Source organism: Camellia sinensis, chromosome 10, assembly GCF_055761805.1.
Source record: "Camellia sinensis isolate YWXY chromosome 10, ASM5576180v1, whole genome shotgun sequence".
Taxonomy (NCBI): domain Eukaryota; kingdom Viridiplantae; phylum Streptophyta; class Magnoliopsida; order Ericales; family Theaceae; genus Camellia; species Camellia sinensis.
Genome location: NC_138970.1, coordinates 56,836,086 through 56,850,019, shown reverse-complemented (window position 1 = coordinate 56,850,019; position 13,934 = coordinate 56,836,086). Strand labels below are relative to the sequence as shown.

General features: G+C 47.6%; 2 protein-coding genes across 2 annotated transcripts; both read left to right on the top strand.

The window, feature by feature from the left end:
- Positions 1–7,855: 7,855 nt before the first annotated feature.
- On the top strand, positions 7,856–8,875 carry LOC145800403 (uncharacterized). Its single transcript, XM_082890072.1, has one exon. The coding sequence runs from the start codon at positions 7,856–7,858 to the stop codon at positions 8,873–8,875; it is 1,020 nt and encodes a 339-aa protein (XP_082746198.1).
- A 306-nt stretch (positions 8,876–9,181) lies between these two features.
- On the top strand, positions 9,182–9,577 carry LOC145800402 (uncharacterized). The gene has a single exon (XM_082890071.1). It carries the CDS (start codon positions 9,182–9,184, stop codon positions 9,575–9,577), a length of 396 nt encoding a protein of 131 aa, XP_082746197.1.
- The last annotated feature ends 4,357 nt before the right edge of the window (positions 9,578–13,934 follow it).

Genomic DNA, 13,934 nt, shown 5'->3' with positions numbered 1-13,934 from the left:
TTTAAACTTAACCGTTAACTAGCTCAAAGTATTATCTGTTATAGTTAACATTTTTTTGTTAAGATTCTATTAGAGATTTACACAAAATCAAATCACGTACAAAGTGTATGACATATTTATTGATTTTTTCGGGTAATGCTACCATTATCTGGTGATCTGATTTACACTTTGTCACTAAAACAAGGGAAAGTGCACGTAAGATCACCAAAAAAAATATTATTGTTCTAAACAAATTAATAAGTATCATATGGTTTATACACGATTTCATTCCTTTTAAATCTCTAATAGAATCGTAATGAAAAATGTTAGGCATGGCAAAATAATAGTTTGCAATGACTAATTAGTGAGTTTTGAAGTTCAGGAAGAGAAAATGCAAATGACTCATAATTTAAAGTATTAAAAACAAATTATATTAATTTTGTTCTTAGACTTTCTATATTTATTATTTTAATAATAACAAATTTTAAAAATTAGATTGAAATAAAGAAACAAAATAATCCAATTTATTCTCTCAAAATCATTGAGGGGTTGTATCTAGTTTGAAATGGCCCATACCGAAATAGACTATTTTATTCTTAATTTTTATTTAGTGTTTTTCAAAAACAAAATATAATTTTTATTTTATTTGTTAATACAATTTCTTGAAAACTTTGGGCTAAATTAACATAGTATAAAAATTTATACAATTAAAGTTATAGAAATCAAATTGATATATGAAATAAATTACAAGACGGCAAGTAAATTTACACTATCATTTTTATTTTGTATATGAGAGGGGAGATTTGGACCGAACTGTACGGCCGAGCTACGGTAACGCAGGTTGGTCAAAATCTCACAGTGCCGAGCTATGTTCTCAGTTGGCGCGGCCCCCGACCTGTCGTGTACATCTGAAGGGATTAGTCGACCAGGCATGGATTGAGGCCTAACCGAGCTATGACTGGGAAGGCATTCGGCTAGACGCGCAGTGATTTGTGGTGACCGAGCTAAGGCAGGCCGGGATAGACTCAAGGCGAGGCGAGGGTCGGCATGCCACCAACCCGTCAGCCGAGATGGCCCAGCTTCATATAACCAAGAATGAAGGTAAAACGGGGAAAGACCGGCATGCCTCGGGGCCGGTCAACCAGGACTGACCGGTCCTACGCAGCTCGGCCACGAGCATCACACTCTTGCCCCTTGTCAAGGGACAGGTTGGCGATACATAGCTTGGTTTTGTTATCTGTGGTGGCAATTCTCCACAAAGAATAGGTCGGTCGCGGTACTCCGGTTGAGTGTGCCACCTGGGCCAATGGCGTGAGGGAGAGGAAATTTGCTCCAAGCACGCGTCAATACCGTTTGGCAATTCTGCGTGTATTGGTGGGAGGACTAGGCTTTTACATGCGTAAGGTGGTGAGAGGCGAGCACTGCCACCTGTTCAGGGAAGGACAACAGAGGTAGTGCAAGCACAATCTTGAGGCTGCATGGCCAGCCTAGAAATAGGGGTGGAAGATGAACGTTAGAGGTAAGCAAATTGCGCCATCTGAAACACGCTCTCTCTCTAACAGCCTTCTTCTTCCTCAAGTGATCTGACTTGATCGTTGGAGGGTCTATCCGGCACATCACTGCCGGGCAGCTCACCGTTCTCTGTGTTGCCAAGTTAGACGCCGTCATGTGAAGCTTAGAGTCTAAGGAGTACGGAAAGCAGTGGATATTTCGCCCCCGTACAATTGGCGCCATCTGTGTGAATCTCTTTGATACTCAAACCTTGTTTTTCAAGCTTCTTCGACCATCTCCATGGCCAACAACGACGAAACTCCACTGTTCGTCGTCGATGGCGTCACACCAGAGTCTGTCCGACGGAGAGAAGGCCCCCCGAATGTTCCAGCCATGGCGGGCCTAGAAACTTCTTTGCAAGGTGCGCGAGACAAACGCGGAATGAGTACTGATCGCTCGAAGAGTCCAGGGGGCCGCCGACGTCGGGGGGAGTCTCGTGCGTAGCGCCTAGAGCACAAACTCAAAGACCAAGACGCCCTCATTCACAAGATGGCGGTGGAGATGGAGGTGCTGAAGCGCCAGATTAAGGGAAAGGGTGTTGCTGGAGAGGGAAACCTTAGTGAGCGCACCCCATCCCCTCGTTCTAGCAGTCGCTGCTAGGAGAGGACTCACTCTCTCTCTATCACCAGGAACTATGGGGTTGGAGATTCCGACCAAAGAGAGGGCAGGTCCCTCACTCGTGACAGCACGTACCGCCCCCCACGCCCGTCGCCAACGTCACGATACTCTTTCTTCACATGTTCCAGAGACCTGAGGGATGTATTGGAGGAGAGGGCGTGCCGTCGAGAGGCTCAGAGAGTGCTGGCGTTGCAGAGGTTGAGCGTCCCAGTTCATTGTAGCGAAGAAGTGGCGATGCTAGTGCCCAGAGCGATGGCCCATGCGCCAGTGGACAAAGAGCTGGCGAGACTTACAGCCATGCCGTTGTCTCCGGAAATCGAGAGTACACCACTCCCTGCCGAATTCCACCAGCCTAAGTTCACCTTGTACGACGGCAAGACGGATCCGTACATGTACGTGAGTCATTACTGGCAAGTAATGGCTGGCCACCGGCGCAATGACGCCTTGATGTGTCTCATATTCCTGGCAAGCTTGGGAGAACTGGGCTTGAAGTGGTTCGAAAGGCTCCCAGAGGAGAGTATCGAGGGGTGGCAGTAACTAGCGGAGGCCTTCGTTACCAGATTCAAAACCAACACTCAAATGCCGAAGGAGGTCGATCATCTTCTAGGCGTCAAGATGGAGTCAGGAGGATCATTGAAGGCATACAACGCGAAGTACTGGGAAACTTACAACGAAATCCTCGACTGCCCTACCAATCAGGCGATCACTCAATACAAGCGGGGTCTCTCAGTCGGACATAGGCTACGAGATTCGCTCACAATGCACCAACCCACAACCATGGAGTCCTTGATGCAGCGGATCGATGAGCACATTCGTGTGGAAGATGATGCCGCCTCCGCGATCGAGAAGGTTAATCCGGTCGTAGCGGACAGAAGGGTGGCAGGGAAAGTTCACTCGGTCGGGCAGGAGGATAACTGCCCAGGCGACCGGTCAAATGATCAACGTTGTGGCCCCGACCGCGATGACAGAAACAAAGGTCGCAAAAACGACCGAACTGGCGCTCAGCGTGACGCAAAGGAGGATGCCAAAAGAAAATTGAAGGCGCGGACTGGAATCACCACGGTCTTAAAATCTCTATCTACCGCATGTTGAGTGAGATCCGAGGTGAGCCTTTTGTCTGCTGGTCGGCCAAGTTGGGAAGTGCACAGAAAGGCTTCAATTCAAAATATCGTTGCACCTTCCATGAAGAACGGAGGCACCGAACAGAGGACTGCTTGCCGCTCAAACAACATCTGGAGGAGCTGGTGGCGGCGGGGCATCTTGACCAATTCATAGATGGGGGTATGAAAGCCGCCCCGTAGGGACAAACCCAACCAAACGGTCTAGCCGCCCTGGACGCGGCGCTGCAAGGTGTAATCAACGTCATCCATGGCATCATTGAACCAACGAGGGTCTGCGAGTTTAGAGGGATGATTAAGAAAGCCGAGCACATAAGGGAAGTGCTCTCTGTCCAGCCCGCTGTGAAAAAAGGAAAGACCGAGGAGAAAGACATCCTTACCTTCTCAAGCAAGGATTTGGAAAGGATCTAGATGCCCCATAATGATGCCCTAGTAGTAACTCTTCGCGTTAAAGACTTTGACATCAAGAGAATCTTGATCGACCAGGGGAGTTCGGTCGAAATTATGTATTATGATGCGTTCAAACAAATGAAGTTGGAGGACAAAGACATGGCCCCTGCGACGTCCCATTTGGTTGACTTCAACTTTCAGCCAGAATGACCGATTGGAAAGATCATTTTGCTGGTCAAAGCGGGTTCGGTCGTAAAGCAAGTGGAATTTTGGGTGCTCAAGGTTCCATCCACTTACAACTTAATTTTTGGCAGAGGCTGGTTACACGCCATGCGAGCAGTTGCGTCAACCTTCTATCAAGTTATGCGCTTTCTGGCGCCCACCGGGCAGATCGAAGAGGTTTAGGGAGACCAGGTGATGGCAAAACAATGCTTCGTTACGGTAAATGGCAGCCGAGCAGCCAAAAGGTTTGTCCAAATGATTGTGGGACCCGAGGGAAAAGAGGTCCTTAAAGACGTAGGAAGAAAGGCCGAGGAAAAATCGGTCGAGGATTTGGTGAAAGTGCGCATCGACGAGAACGACCCAACTAAGTTCTTCCTCTTGGGATCATCTTTATCTAGCGCCGAGCGGATAGATTATGTCAACTTCTTGGTTTCCAATTTAGAGGCTTTTGCGTGGACACCTTACGACATGCCTGGCGTCGACCCCAGCTTTATTTGCCACCAGTTGAATGTCTTTCGAAATGCGCAGTCGGTCGTTCAGAGGACTCGCCGCTCGACTCTGCACCATGCCGAGGTAGTGGCAGAGGAGGTCAAAAATTTGTTGGACGCAGGAGCGATAAAAGAAGTGCAATACCCTCGATGGATATCCAACACGGTGGTGGTCCCGAAAAAGAATGGCAAGTGACGAGTCTGCGTTGACTACAAGATGGTTAACTGTGTATGCCCAAAGGATAGCCTCCCCCTCCCTCGAATTGACCAGCTGGTGGACTTGATCGTTGGCCATCAGAGGTTTAGCTTCCTGGATGCATATTGTCACACCCTCAAAATAAACCCATTATATATATATATCATTGGCATGCAATATTAAAAGAAACCAATTCATTATCTCATTCATCAGAGTATTACAAAAAGAAAACATTACATGTAATATCAAATTAAATGCCCTATGGGCTTACATCTTTCCAAGCCAACACTTGGACACAAAAATATGAGTTCTAACTCAAATACAAATAAAGCCCTAGGCTTGAATGTTTATCAAATAAAAACAAATAACTAAAGATAGTCTTCAAAATCCAAATCCTTCCAAGCTAAGTCCTTTGAGGTAGCTTATCACCTGGACCTGAAAATGATGTTCCCATAAAGGGTGAGCCACAGCCCAGTAGAAATATACTAAACCAAATATAAGCATTGATTAAAGGAATAGCATTCAATAGATGGTTAACCAAGATAATCAATTACATCATTTTACAATCTCATGACACTATTGTCTAAGACACGTTTTACTTTCCAACTTTATCAATATGGCTCAGAACCTGGCCAAACTTACTACAGTGAACTATATATATCATATTCACATTCTTCCAATGTCAACAAACAGATGAGACTCAGGCTCAAATCAAAACACTTTATACTTCCAGTTTGATACACATTTTAGTGTTGTATCAATAAAAACACTTCGATATAAATAAGCACACATAAAAGTGATGCTAATGGAGTCCATCCCCTATCTCCTCCCAAACAAAATCCGGTTTAGAGGTCCATCCCCTATCTTCCCCTAAACCGTGGAGTACATCCCCTATCTCCTCACACACAAAACAATGCATGCAAACACATAACATATACAACACACAATCAATACACATAATGTCTGTATTAATCCAGCAGTCAAAATTGATGACTTAATCAATGATTAGTTTCAGTTATCCCTAATCCACATGTAGTGTCTACAACAAGCACGACTATCCTCCACCGATAGCCCAAAACAGTTATTTCTAAACTGAAAATAAATATATCAACAATTCAATAGGCGAGTGATTTAAATTATCCAACTACGCCATTTAATCAATGAATTCCCCAATTCCATGAATTTAACCATACAAATTAATTTATTAATACAACTAAGGTTTTTCTCAAAATTACCAAAGTACCCCCAACATATCAAAATACTAAAACTTAGAACAAAACTTATAAGATGGAGTAGGAAATCCCTACCTCGAAGAAGATAACCCGAATGGAGAAGACAGAGATAAATACCCAAATTCCAATGTGTTCCAAATCACTAAATGTTCAGATTAAATGGAAGCCTTCGACTCACTCTATCTTTTTAATAAAGGATCTAAGGTAGAAACTCACTCTAATTAGATCAATCCTAAGAGACAAGGTGTGTAGAGGGAGAGAGAACTCGTAACTAGGGTTTTGGAATCTGAAAGTGTATGAAAAACTGATCTGAAACACGCTGCTACCTATTTAAACCTGACAGGCTCACTCGAGCGAAGACTTGGTCGCTCGAGCGACCAGACACACGAAAACCTCGCTCGAGCGAAGAAAAGCTCGCTTGAGCCAAGAATGCAATGCTTCAGGTCTGCAACCCTGGAGCACGCTCGAGCGATAGAATGCTCGCTCGAGCAAGGAACTCGAAAACATACACCTCGCTCGCTCGAGCGAAGAAAATCTCGCTCGAGCGAATAAGCACTGCCCTCAGGTCTATACTAGACGCAGTCGCTCGCTCGAGCGAAGAAAATCTGGATCGAACCAGAGGACACAAAAACAAACCTCGCTCGAGCGACCAACCCAAAAACTGGACAGCAACACTTGGTTTACGAACCCAACCAACTTGAAACAAACCTGCCTAACACATCCTATAACTCCAAATGAGAAAATAAAGGACGACACAACAAATATACAATGACAGAATAAACGGAACCCAAGTTCGGATACAATAATCAAATGGGAAAAGACCGGGGTCGCTATACATATCGCGGCTACTACCAGATAGCCATGTGTGAACCGGACCAAGAGATCACGTCGTTCACTACTCCTAGAAGCCTGTATTGTTATAAAGTCATGCCGTTCGGACTGAAGAACACCGGGGCAACTTTTCAGAGGATGGTGACAAAGATGTTCGCTCCTCTTTTGGACCGAACAATGGAGGCCTACATCAACGATATGGTGGTAAAGAGTAAGGAGCAGCTTCAACACCTCGCCGACCTAGCAGAAATGTTTGCCATACTTAAGCACCACAAACTTCGTTTGAATGCTTCCAAGTGCGCCTTCGGAGTCGGCATCGGGAAGTTTTTGGGGTTTTTGGTCACAAGCCAAGGGATTGAAGCCGACCCATCACAGATCAAGGCTATACAAGAGCTGGAGCGCCCAAACTCCACGAAGGACGTGCAACATCTTGCTGGGATGGCAGCCGCGCTGAACAGATTTATCAGCCAGTCTTCAGATCGTTGCAGGCCCTTCTTTAAAACTTTGAAGGCCAAGTTCTCCTGGGATGACGAATGTGACCGTGCACTGGCAGACTTAAAAATATATCTTTCCTCAGCCCTTATCTTAGTCACACCTCAGCCGGGCGAAGAGTTGTATCTCTACTTAGCAGTCTCTCGACATGCTGTGAACGCCGTCCTAGTCTGCGCTGAAGGCATCCAGCACTTGCCCATCTTCTATGTAAGTAAGATTTTGCTCCCGGCCGAGACGAGATATCTTCCGCTGGAAAAATTAGCGCTGGCCCTGATGATGGCATCAAGAAAACTGGCGCACTATTTTCATGCCCATACAATAGTTGTGTTAACCGAGTTTCCACTTAAGGTGCTTTTTGAAAAGGCAGACTTCACCGGAAGAATTTTGAAATGCGCCGTGGAATTATGGCAGTACGATTTCAAGTTCCACCCACGCACCGCAATCAAGGCTCAAGCTCTTGCAGACTTTGTGGTGGAATTCGCCCCTGGAACGCATCCAGTTTGCCCGGCTGATTTGGCTGGAGCGGATTTAGCGCGGCCCATGGTTCTGGCAATAGAGACAAGTGTTGGCTCACAAGTGGGAGAAGGGCGAAGAGCGACCGAACTAGAGGAGCCGGGTGACTTCTTTGAAGACGGACTCAACCAAGACAAGGAAAGAGACCAGAATGAACCGATCAGAGACTTGGAATTGAGAAGCTCCCAGAACCCCTCTGATTGTTAGAAGCTGTTTATTGGCGAGATGTGGAAGCTCTTTGTCGATGGGGCATCCAACAGACATGGGGCCGGGCTGGGCATCGTACTGACTTCACCGGATGGGCTGATTATCGAGCAGGCAATTACGCTCGGCTTCTCAGTGTCCAATAACGAGGCGGAGTATGAAGCCCTCATCGCTGGACTAAGAAGCGCATTGAGAATGAAAGCGTCAGCCCTTATGGTATTCAGTGACTCCAAGCTGGTGGTCAATCAGGTCTCAGGGGAGTATGAGGCAAGGGATGAAATAATGGCCAAATATCAGGCGCTGGTACGCGTAGAAATCAAGAAGTTCGCCGCAATAAGAATGGAACAAATCAACCGTGAAGAAAACAACATGGCTGATGAACTGGCCGGACTTGCTTCTACTCAGACAGCTTTTCTTAACCCCTTGATGATAGAATTTTTACCTCGGCCAAGCATTGAGGAACCAGAAGCAACCGAGGCACTCTGCACCGACTTGGGTCCTTCCTGGATGGACCCCATCATCGCCTTCCTGAAAGATAGAGTTTTACCAAGAGAAAAGAAGGCGGCTAACAAGATCCGGGCCAAGTTAGAGCGGTTTTGGCTCTCCCCGTCCGGAGCCTTGTATAAGAAGTCTTTTACTGGGCCGTATCTGAAGTGTGTCCACCCCGCCAAGGTGGAAGCCTTCCTCTATGAGATCCATGAAGGCATCTGCGGTAGCCATACTAGGGGCAGGTCTTTGGCTTACCGAGCGAATTCTCAAGGTTACTGGTGGCCATACATGCAGGCGGACGCGCAGAAATATGTTCGCCGGTGTGAAAAGTGTCAGAAATTCGCTCACCAAATCCACCAGCCAGCGAGAGAATTGCTCCCCCTTACAAGTCCTTGGCCGTTCGCACTCTGGGGATTGGATATAGTGGGGCCACTCCCAGCAGCTCCGCGGAATCACAAATTCTTCATCGCCGCCACTGACTACTTCACCAAGTGGGTTGAGGCCGAGCCATTGGCGACCATAAAGGAAAAGGATGCGAAGAAGTTTGTCTAGCAAAATGTTATCACTCGCTTCGGTATACCCAAGGCCCTCGTCTCGGATAACGGCACTCAATTCGATGGGAAACTCTTTCGTGGATTTTGCGAAGAGCTGAAGATCGAATTCTACAATTCAACGCCGGCCTATCCTTAGTCAAGTGGTCAAGCAGAGGCCTCAAACAAGACCATCCTGGACGGGCAGAAGAAGCGGCTTGAGAAGACCAAGGAGAAGTGGGCTGAAGAACTCCCTAATGTACTCTGGGCGTACTGCACTACGCCGAGATGGTCGACCGGAGAGACTCCGTTTGCCTTGGCCTATGGCATGGAAGCTGTTATCCCGCTGGAAATTGGCATGCCAACCATCCGGTTTGAAAGCTTCCAGCCAGATTTGAACAATGAAGCAGTGGCATTGGAGCTAGACCTTGCCGAGGAAAGAAGGGAGCGGACACTAATCCACATAGCGGCCTATCAGCAAGAACTCTCCAAGAAATATAACAAGGCTGCGCACCCCAGGCTGTTCAAGATCAGGGACTGGATCTTAAGAAAAGTGCTGGGCAACACGATGGTCCCTAGCGAAGGTAAGCTCGTTGCAAATTGGAAAGGACCATACAAGGTGACTGGTCTTGCTGGTAAAGGGGCATACCATCTGGAAGATTTAGATGGCAAAGCTATCCCCAGACCGTGGAATGCAGCCAACCTTAAGATCTTTTACTTTTAAGATGTAATTGCTTGTATTGCTTAGCTTTCTTGACCTTTAGCTTTTTGGCATTTGATGTAAGGATAGCTTTGGTTTTTGTAATGAAAAATAGCCCTCTTGTTGTTTTGTATTACATCTTTCTGTACACTGACACCGTAAGGATACTAGGCCACTACGGATGCCAGGGGCAAGGAATTTGACCTGAACGGCACCAGGCTGATTTTCTCTCGCCGGTATAGAAGCAGACCGCACAAACAGTTGGCGTCATGACCAACCTAAATGAAATATTGGCGTTTTGACCAATCCACAGGCCGAGCTGACTTTGCTCGGTCAAACGATATGTTGGTGTTTTGTCCAACTGATAAGAGCCGAGCTGATTTTGCTCGGCCAAAAGAAACGTTGGCGTTTTATCCAACTCAAGGGCCGAGCTGATTTTGCTCGGTCATGGTGAAATATTGGTGTTTTGCCCAATATACAGGCTGAGCTGGCTTCGCTCGGCCAGAATGAAATGTTCGGGCTGAGCTGATTTATGCTCGCTTTACTCTAAATGTTCGCGTTTTTCCCAATTTAAGGCCTAGCTGATTTTGCTCGGCCAAACGCAAATGGCCGGGTTCTTTCGAAAACTCAAAGAGCCGAGCTGCTAGTAACGATTCGCGAACATTTAAGTCGAAGCAATTCTGATTTTAGCGCCGTGTTTTGCGCGGAAAAGTCGACCTACCAGTTGTGATTCATTAAAGTTTGAATGAAGAAATTTTGCACGTATCAACCGCACAGAAATAGAAGATAAATGAGCAAAAGTTCAAATTTCATTGATCAAAGAAATTGCATTACACAATGTGGGGGCCTAGCCCGGTTACATTCAAAAAAGGAAAGAAAAGAAACAAAAACAAAGCAAAGGAAATGCACATCAATCTAGCTCAAGGTCAACCATCTGCTCGGCGACCTCAACCGTTTGCTCGGACAACCTATCCACGGCCTCGTTGTCAGCACCTTCCACCGCGACGACCTCTTGATTAGCCACTTGACCTTCGACATCTTGAGATGCTTCGGGAGAAGTTTGCTGGGTTTGTTGCGCGGCGGCGGCTTCTTCCTCGGCCGCTTTCTTTGCCTCTTCAATGAGCCAATTTTGAGCGGCATTAGCGTACGCCTGCATGTAGACCGGGATATAGGCCGCAAGAGGATTCAAGAACATTTCAGCGTCTTGACCAAGGCCAACTTTTTCCACGGCAGCCTTCCAACCGCATTGGAAAAAGATGTCCTTGGTCGCCTGAACCTGCCGTTCATAGGTCCTCTCGCCTTGCTCGTATCCCCGGTTTTCGGCATCCTCAACCGCCTTATCCTTCTCCTCTTTATGGGCGTCGCGCAGTTTTCTCAGCTCGGCGAGATACCGAGCCTTCATCGACTTCACGGCCCGTTGTTTGTCCTCTTCAGCCCAGTCCACCTTTTGGCTTAGGGCATCTCGCTCGGCCTCAATCGCCTCCTGCGCGGCCTTTAGCTTGGCTACCTCGGCCGTTTTGGCTTTATTCTCAGTAATGGCATCGCGCAGGCTCTGCCGCACGGCGATCATGCACTCATGGGCGAGATAGTTCTTTTGCGCGGCCTGCAAACAAGTGAAAGATTGTCAGCATTAAGGAAACCGAGCAAAAAACCGAGCAAAAACTTAAAGAAAGGAGTGGAGGACTTACCAACACAATCGACTTAGCTGCCGAGCGAAGCACCTTCAGGTCGGACAGCTCATCATGCTTCTTCATGTCGGCATGAAGGATTAGCCCCTTGGTCATGTTGAAGCCAAGGGAAAAATCCTTGTCCGCATATACTGAATCGGTAGCGGAGACTGCCCGGCCCTTGTACTTGATCTTGGGCGCCCAGACCGGGGGGGAGGTTGGACTCTTGGATGGCCCGGTTAGTTGTTGCTCGGTCTAGTCCCCCAGCTCGGTGGAGGCATGTTCGGCGAAGTCTTCATCAAGAAGGTGCTGCTCTGTTTGGTCTTTCCTCGGTCTTTTCTTCGACCGACCAGTTGGTTGTTCGCTAGCAAGAGCCAGCACAGCCCCCTCCTTTTGCCCGGCAGGAGTGGAAGATGTTTCCCTGGTTGCCTTCGGTGGCTGGGACTCACTTTCCTCACTGGTGATTATGGACTTGATTGCCCGGATTTTTGCCATTTCTTGCTCGGTGGTGAGAGGAACAAGTCTGATCGGTGGAAGATTTGGATTTGGTTCTGGGGATGGTGCACGTAGAAAGTCAGTGACCCCGCTTTTGCACGGCGCCTTGTAGTTTTAGGTCGGTTCGAAGCCGAGCAATTTGGGAGATTTACGCTCCTTGGCGGGATGACGCCGTTTATTATCTTGTATGTGTTGTTCGACACTTGGGTTGGACAAAGCCTTGTCTGCCTCAAAAATTCGCAGATCAAGGGTTGGACTGGGAAGTGAAGTCCTCCTTTGACTATCGACACGACCGTGAAGGGGCACCGGTCTAGGTCGCCCCAAGGGGTATCTCCCTTCTTGGCCAGCTCTAAAATGACATCGTCTGGAATGTTGTACTCCCTACGAAACTAGGCTAGAGCAATGGGAGAGCTCACCATAAATCGGTACTTCCCCATTTATCTCAGTTTTATTTGGTGATTTAATTTGTATCTCAGTGAAAAATTTTGGTGTATTTGCTCGGACTTTGAGCTCCACCAGTGATAGTGCTGGACTGGCCTGGTCGGTCCTAGTTTGTTCTGCATTGTTAAGAAACAAGTCCAAGGGTTAGCACGACATAAATTGCATGGCTTCAATGTGGATTTTTTAGCTTGGTAAAGGGTTTTTGGGTGTTTGACCAGTTCGACCCTATCTCGGCTAGATAACTTGGCCGATTTGGCCTTCCTAGTTCGATTCTGTCTCCCTATTTTCAGCTTGGTCAAGGCCTAAGAAGAGAACTCGAACAAGATTTAGCTCGGTTCAGTCGTATAAACGGATGTCATTGAATATTTAGCTCGGTCAAGGCCCCAAGTAGAGACCTCGAACAAGTTTTAGCTCGGTTAAGTCTGATTTGCGGATCTAATTAATATCTAGCTCGGTTCTGTCCAGTGTTCATCCAGTTCATCCTAAATTCAAGGCCCATTCATTCGAGCTAAGGAGAACTAGGGGCTCGAAGGCCCCATTCATTCCTACAGTTCCAGTTTTTCTAGGGTATATCATCTTTGGTCTAAAGGGGAGGGGGACTGTTGTGATCCCAACACCCCCAAGCGAAGAACATGAAGAACAGTGGCAAAAAAATGAAGAACTCAAAGAACTTGAGTATGAAAGTACGAATGAAGGATGGAAAAACTTACCAAAAGCAGATGCGAAGCAAAGTAGGCCTCACGAGCTTGAGTACGACTTCTACAGGAGCGAGAATGGATGAATGTGGAGATGGAGGCTTGGAGGGAATGATTGGAAAGCTTGGGGGCTAGGGTTTTGCTTGGAAAGAAAGTAAATAGTGATGGTGCAAATGACCCTTCGTTTGTGCATAAAAAGGGGAAAAAAAACCAAACGGCTGCGCCGTTTGAATTTCGCCCATGAAAAAATAGCTTTCGGGTTGCGCGGGGCCAATGGGATGAAGCCATGTGGCATCGAAAGGACGACTGTCAGTACGGTTGTGCGACCTTTGACAAGACTGCTGAAGCACTGATCGACCAAATGGGATGGCTCGGTAACGGCTTCGAAGCCGATCACGCTTGGCTTGGTACTAGCGCAACTAAAGGATCGTTAGCTCGGCCATGGTGGTAACCCCAATCACGATTAGCTCGGATGGGATTAAGGGGCAATTGAGAGGGGAGATTTGGACTGGACTGTACGGCCGAGCTACGGTAACGCAGGTTGGTCAAAATCTCACGGTGCCGAGTTGTGTTCTTAGTTGGCGCGGCCCCCGACCTGTCGTGTACATCCGAAGGGATTGGTCGACTAGGCATGGATTGAGGCCTGACCGAGCTATGATTGGGAAGGCATTCGGCTGGACGCGCAGTGATTTGAGGTGACCGAGCTAAGGCAGCTCGGGATAGACTCAGGACGAGGCGAAGGTCGGCATGCCACCAACCCGTCAGCTGAGATGGCCCAGCTTCATATAACCAAGAATGAAGGTAGAATGGGGAAAGGCCAGCATGCCTCGCGGCCGGTCAACCAGGACTGACCGGTCCTACGCAGCTCGGCCATGAGCATCACACTCTTGCACCTTGTCAAAGGATAGGTCGGCGATATATAGCTCGGTTTTGTTATCTGTGGTGGTAATTCTCCACAAGGAATAGGCGGGTCGCGGTACTCCGGTTGAGTGTGCCACCTGGGCCAATGGCGTGAGGGAGAGGAAATTTGCTCCAAACACGCGTCAATACCGTTTGGCAGTTCTGCGTGTACTGGTGGGAGGA

What these genes read in the sequence shown, in the direction of transcription:
- LOC145800403 (XM_082890072.1), top strand. Translation starts at nt 7,856, where the DNA reads ATGTGGAAGCTCTTTGTCGATGGGGCATCCAACAGACATGGGGCCGGG.
- LOC145800402 (XM_082890071.1), top strand. Translation starts at nt 9,182, where the DNA reads ATGGAAGCTGTTATCCCGCTGGAAATTGGCATGCCAACCATCCGGTTT.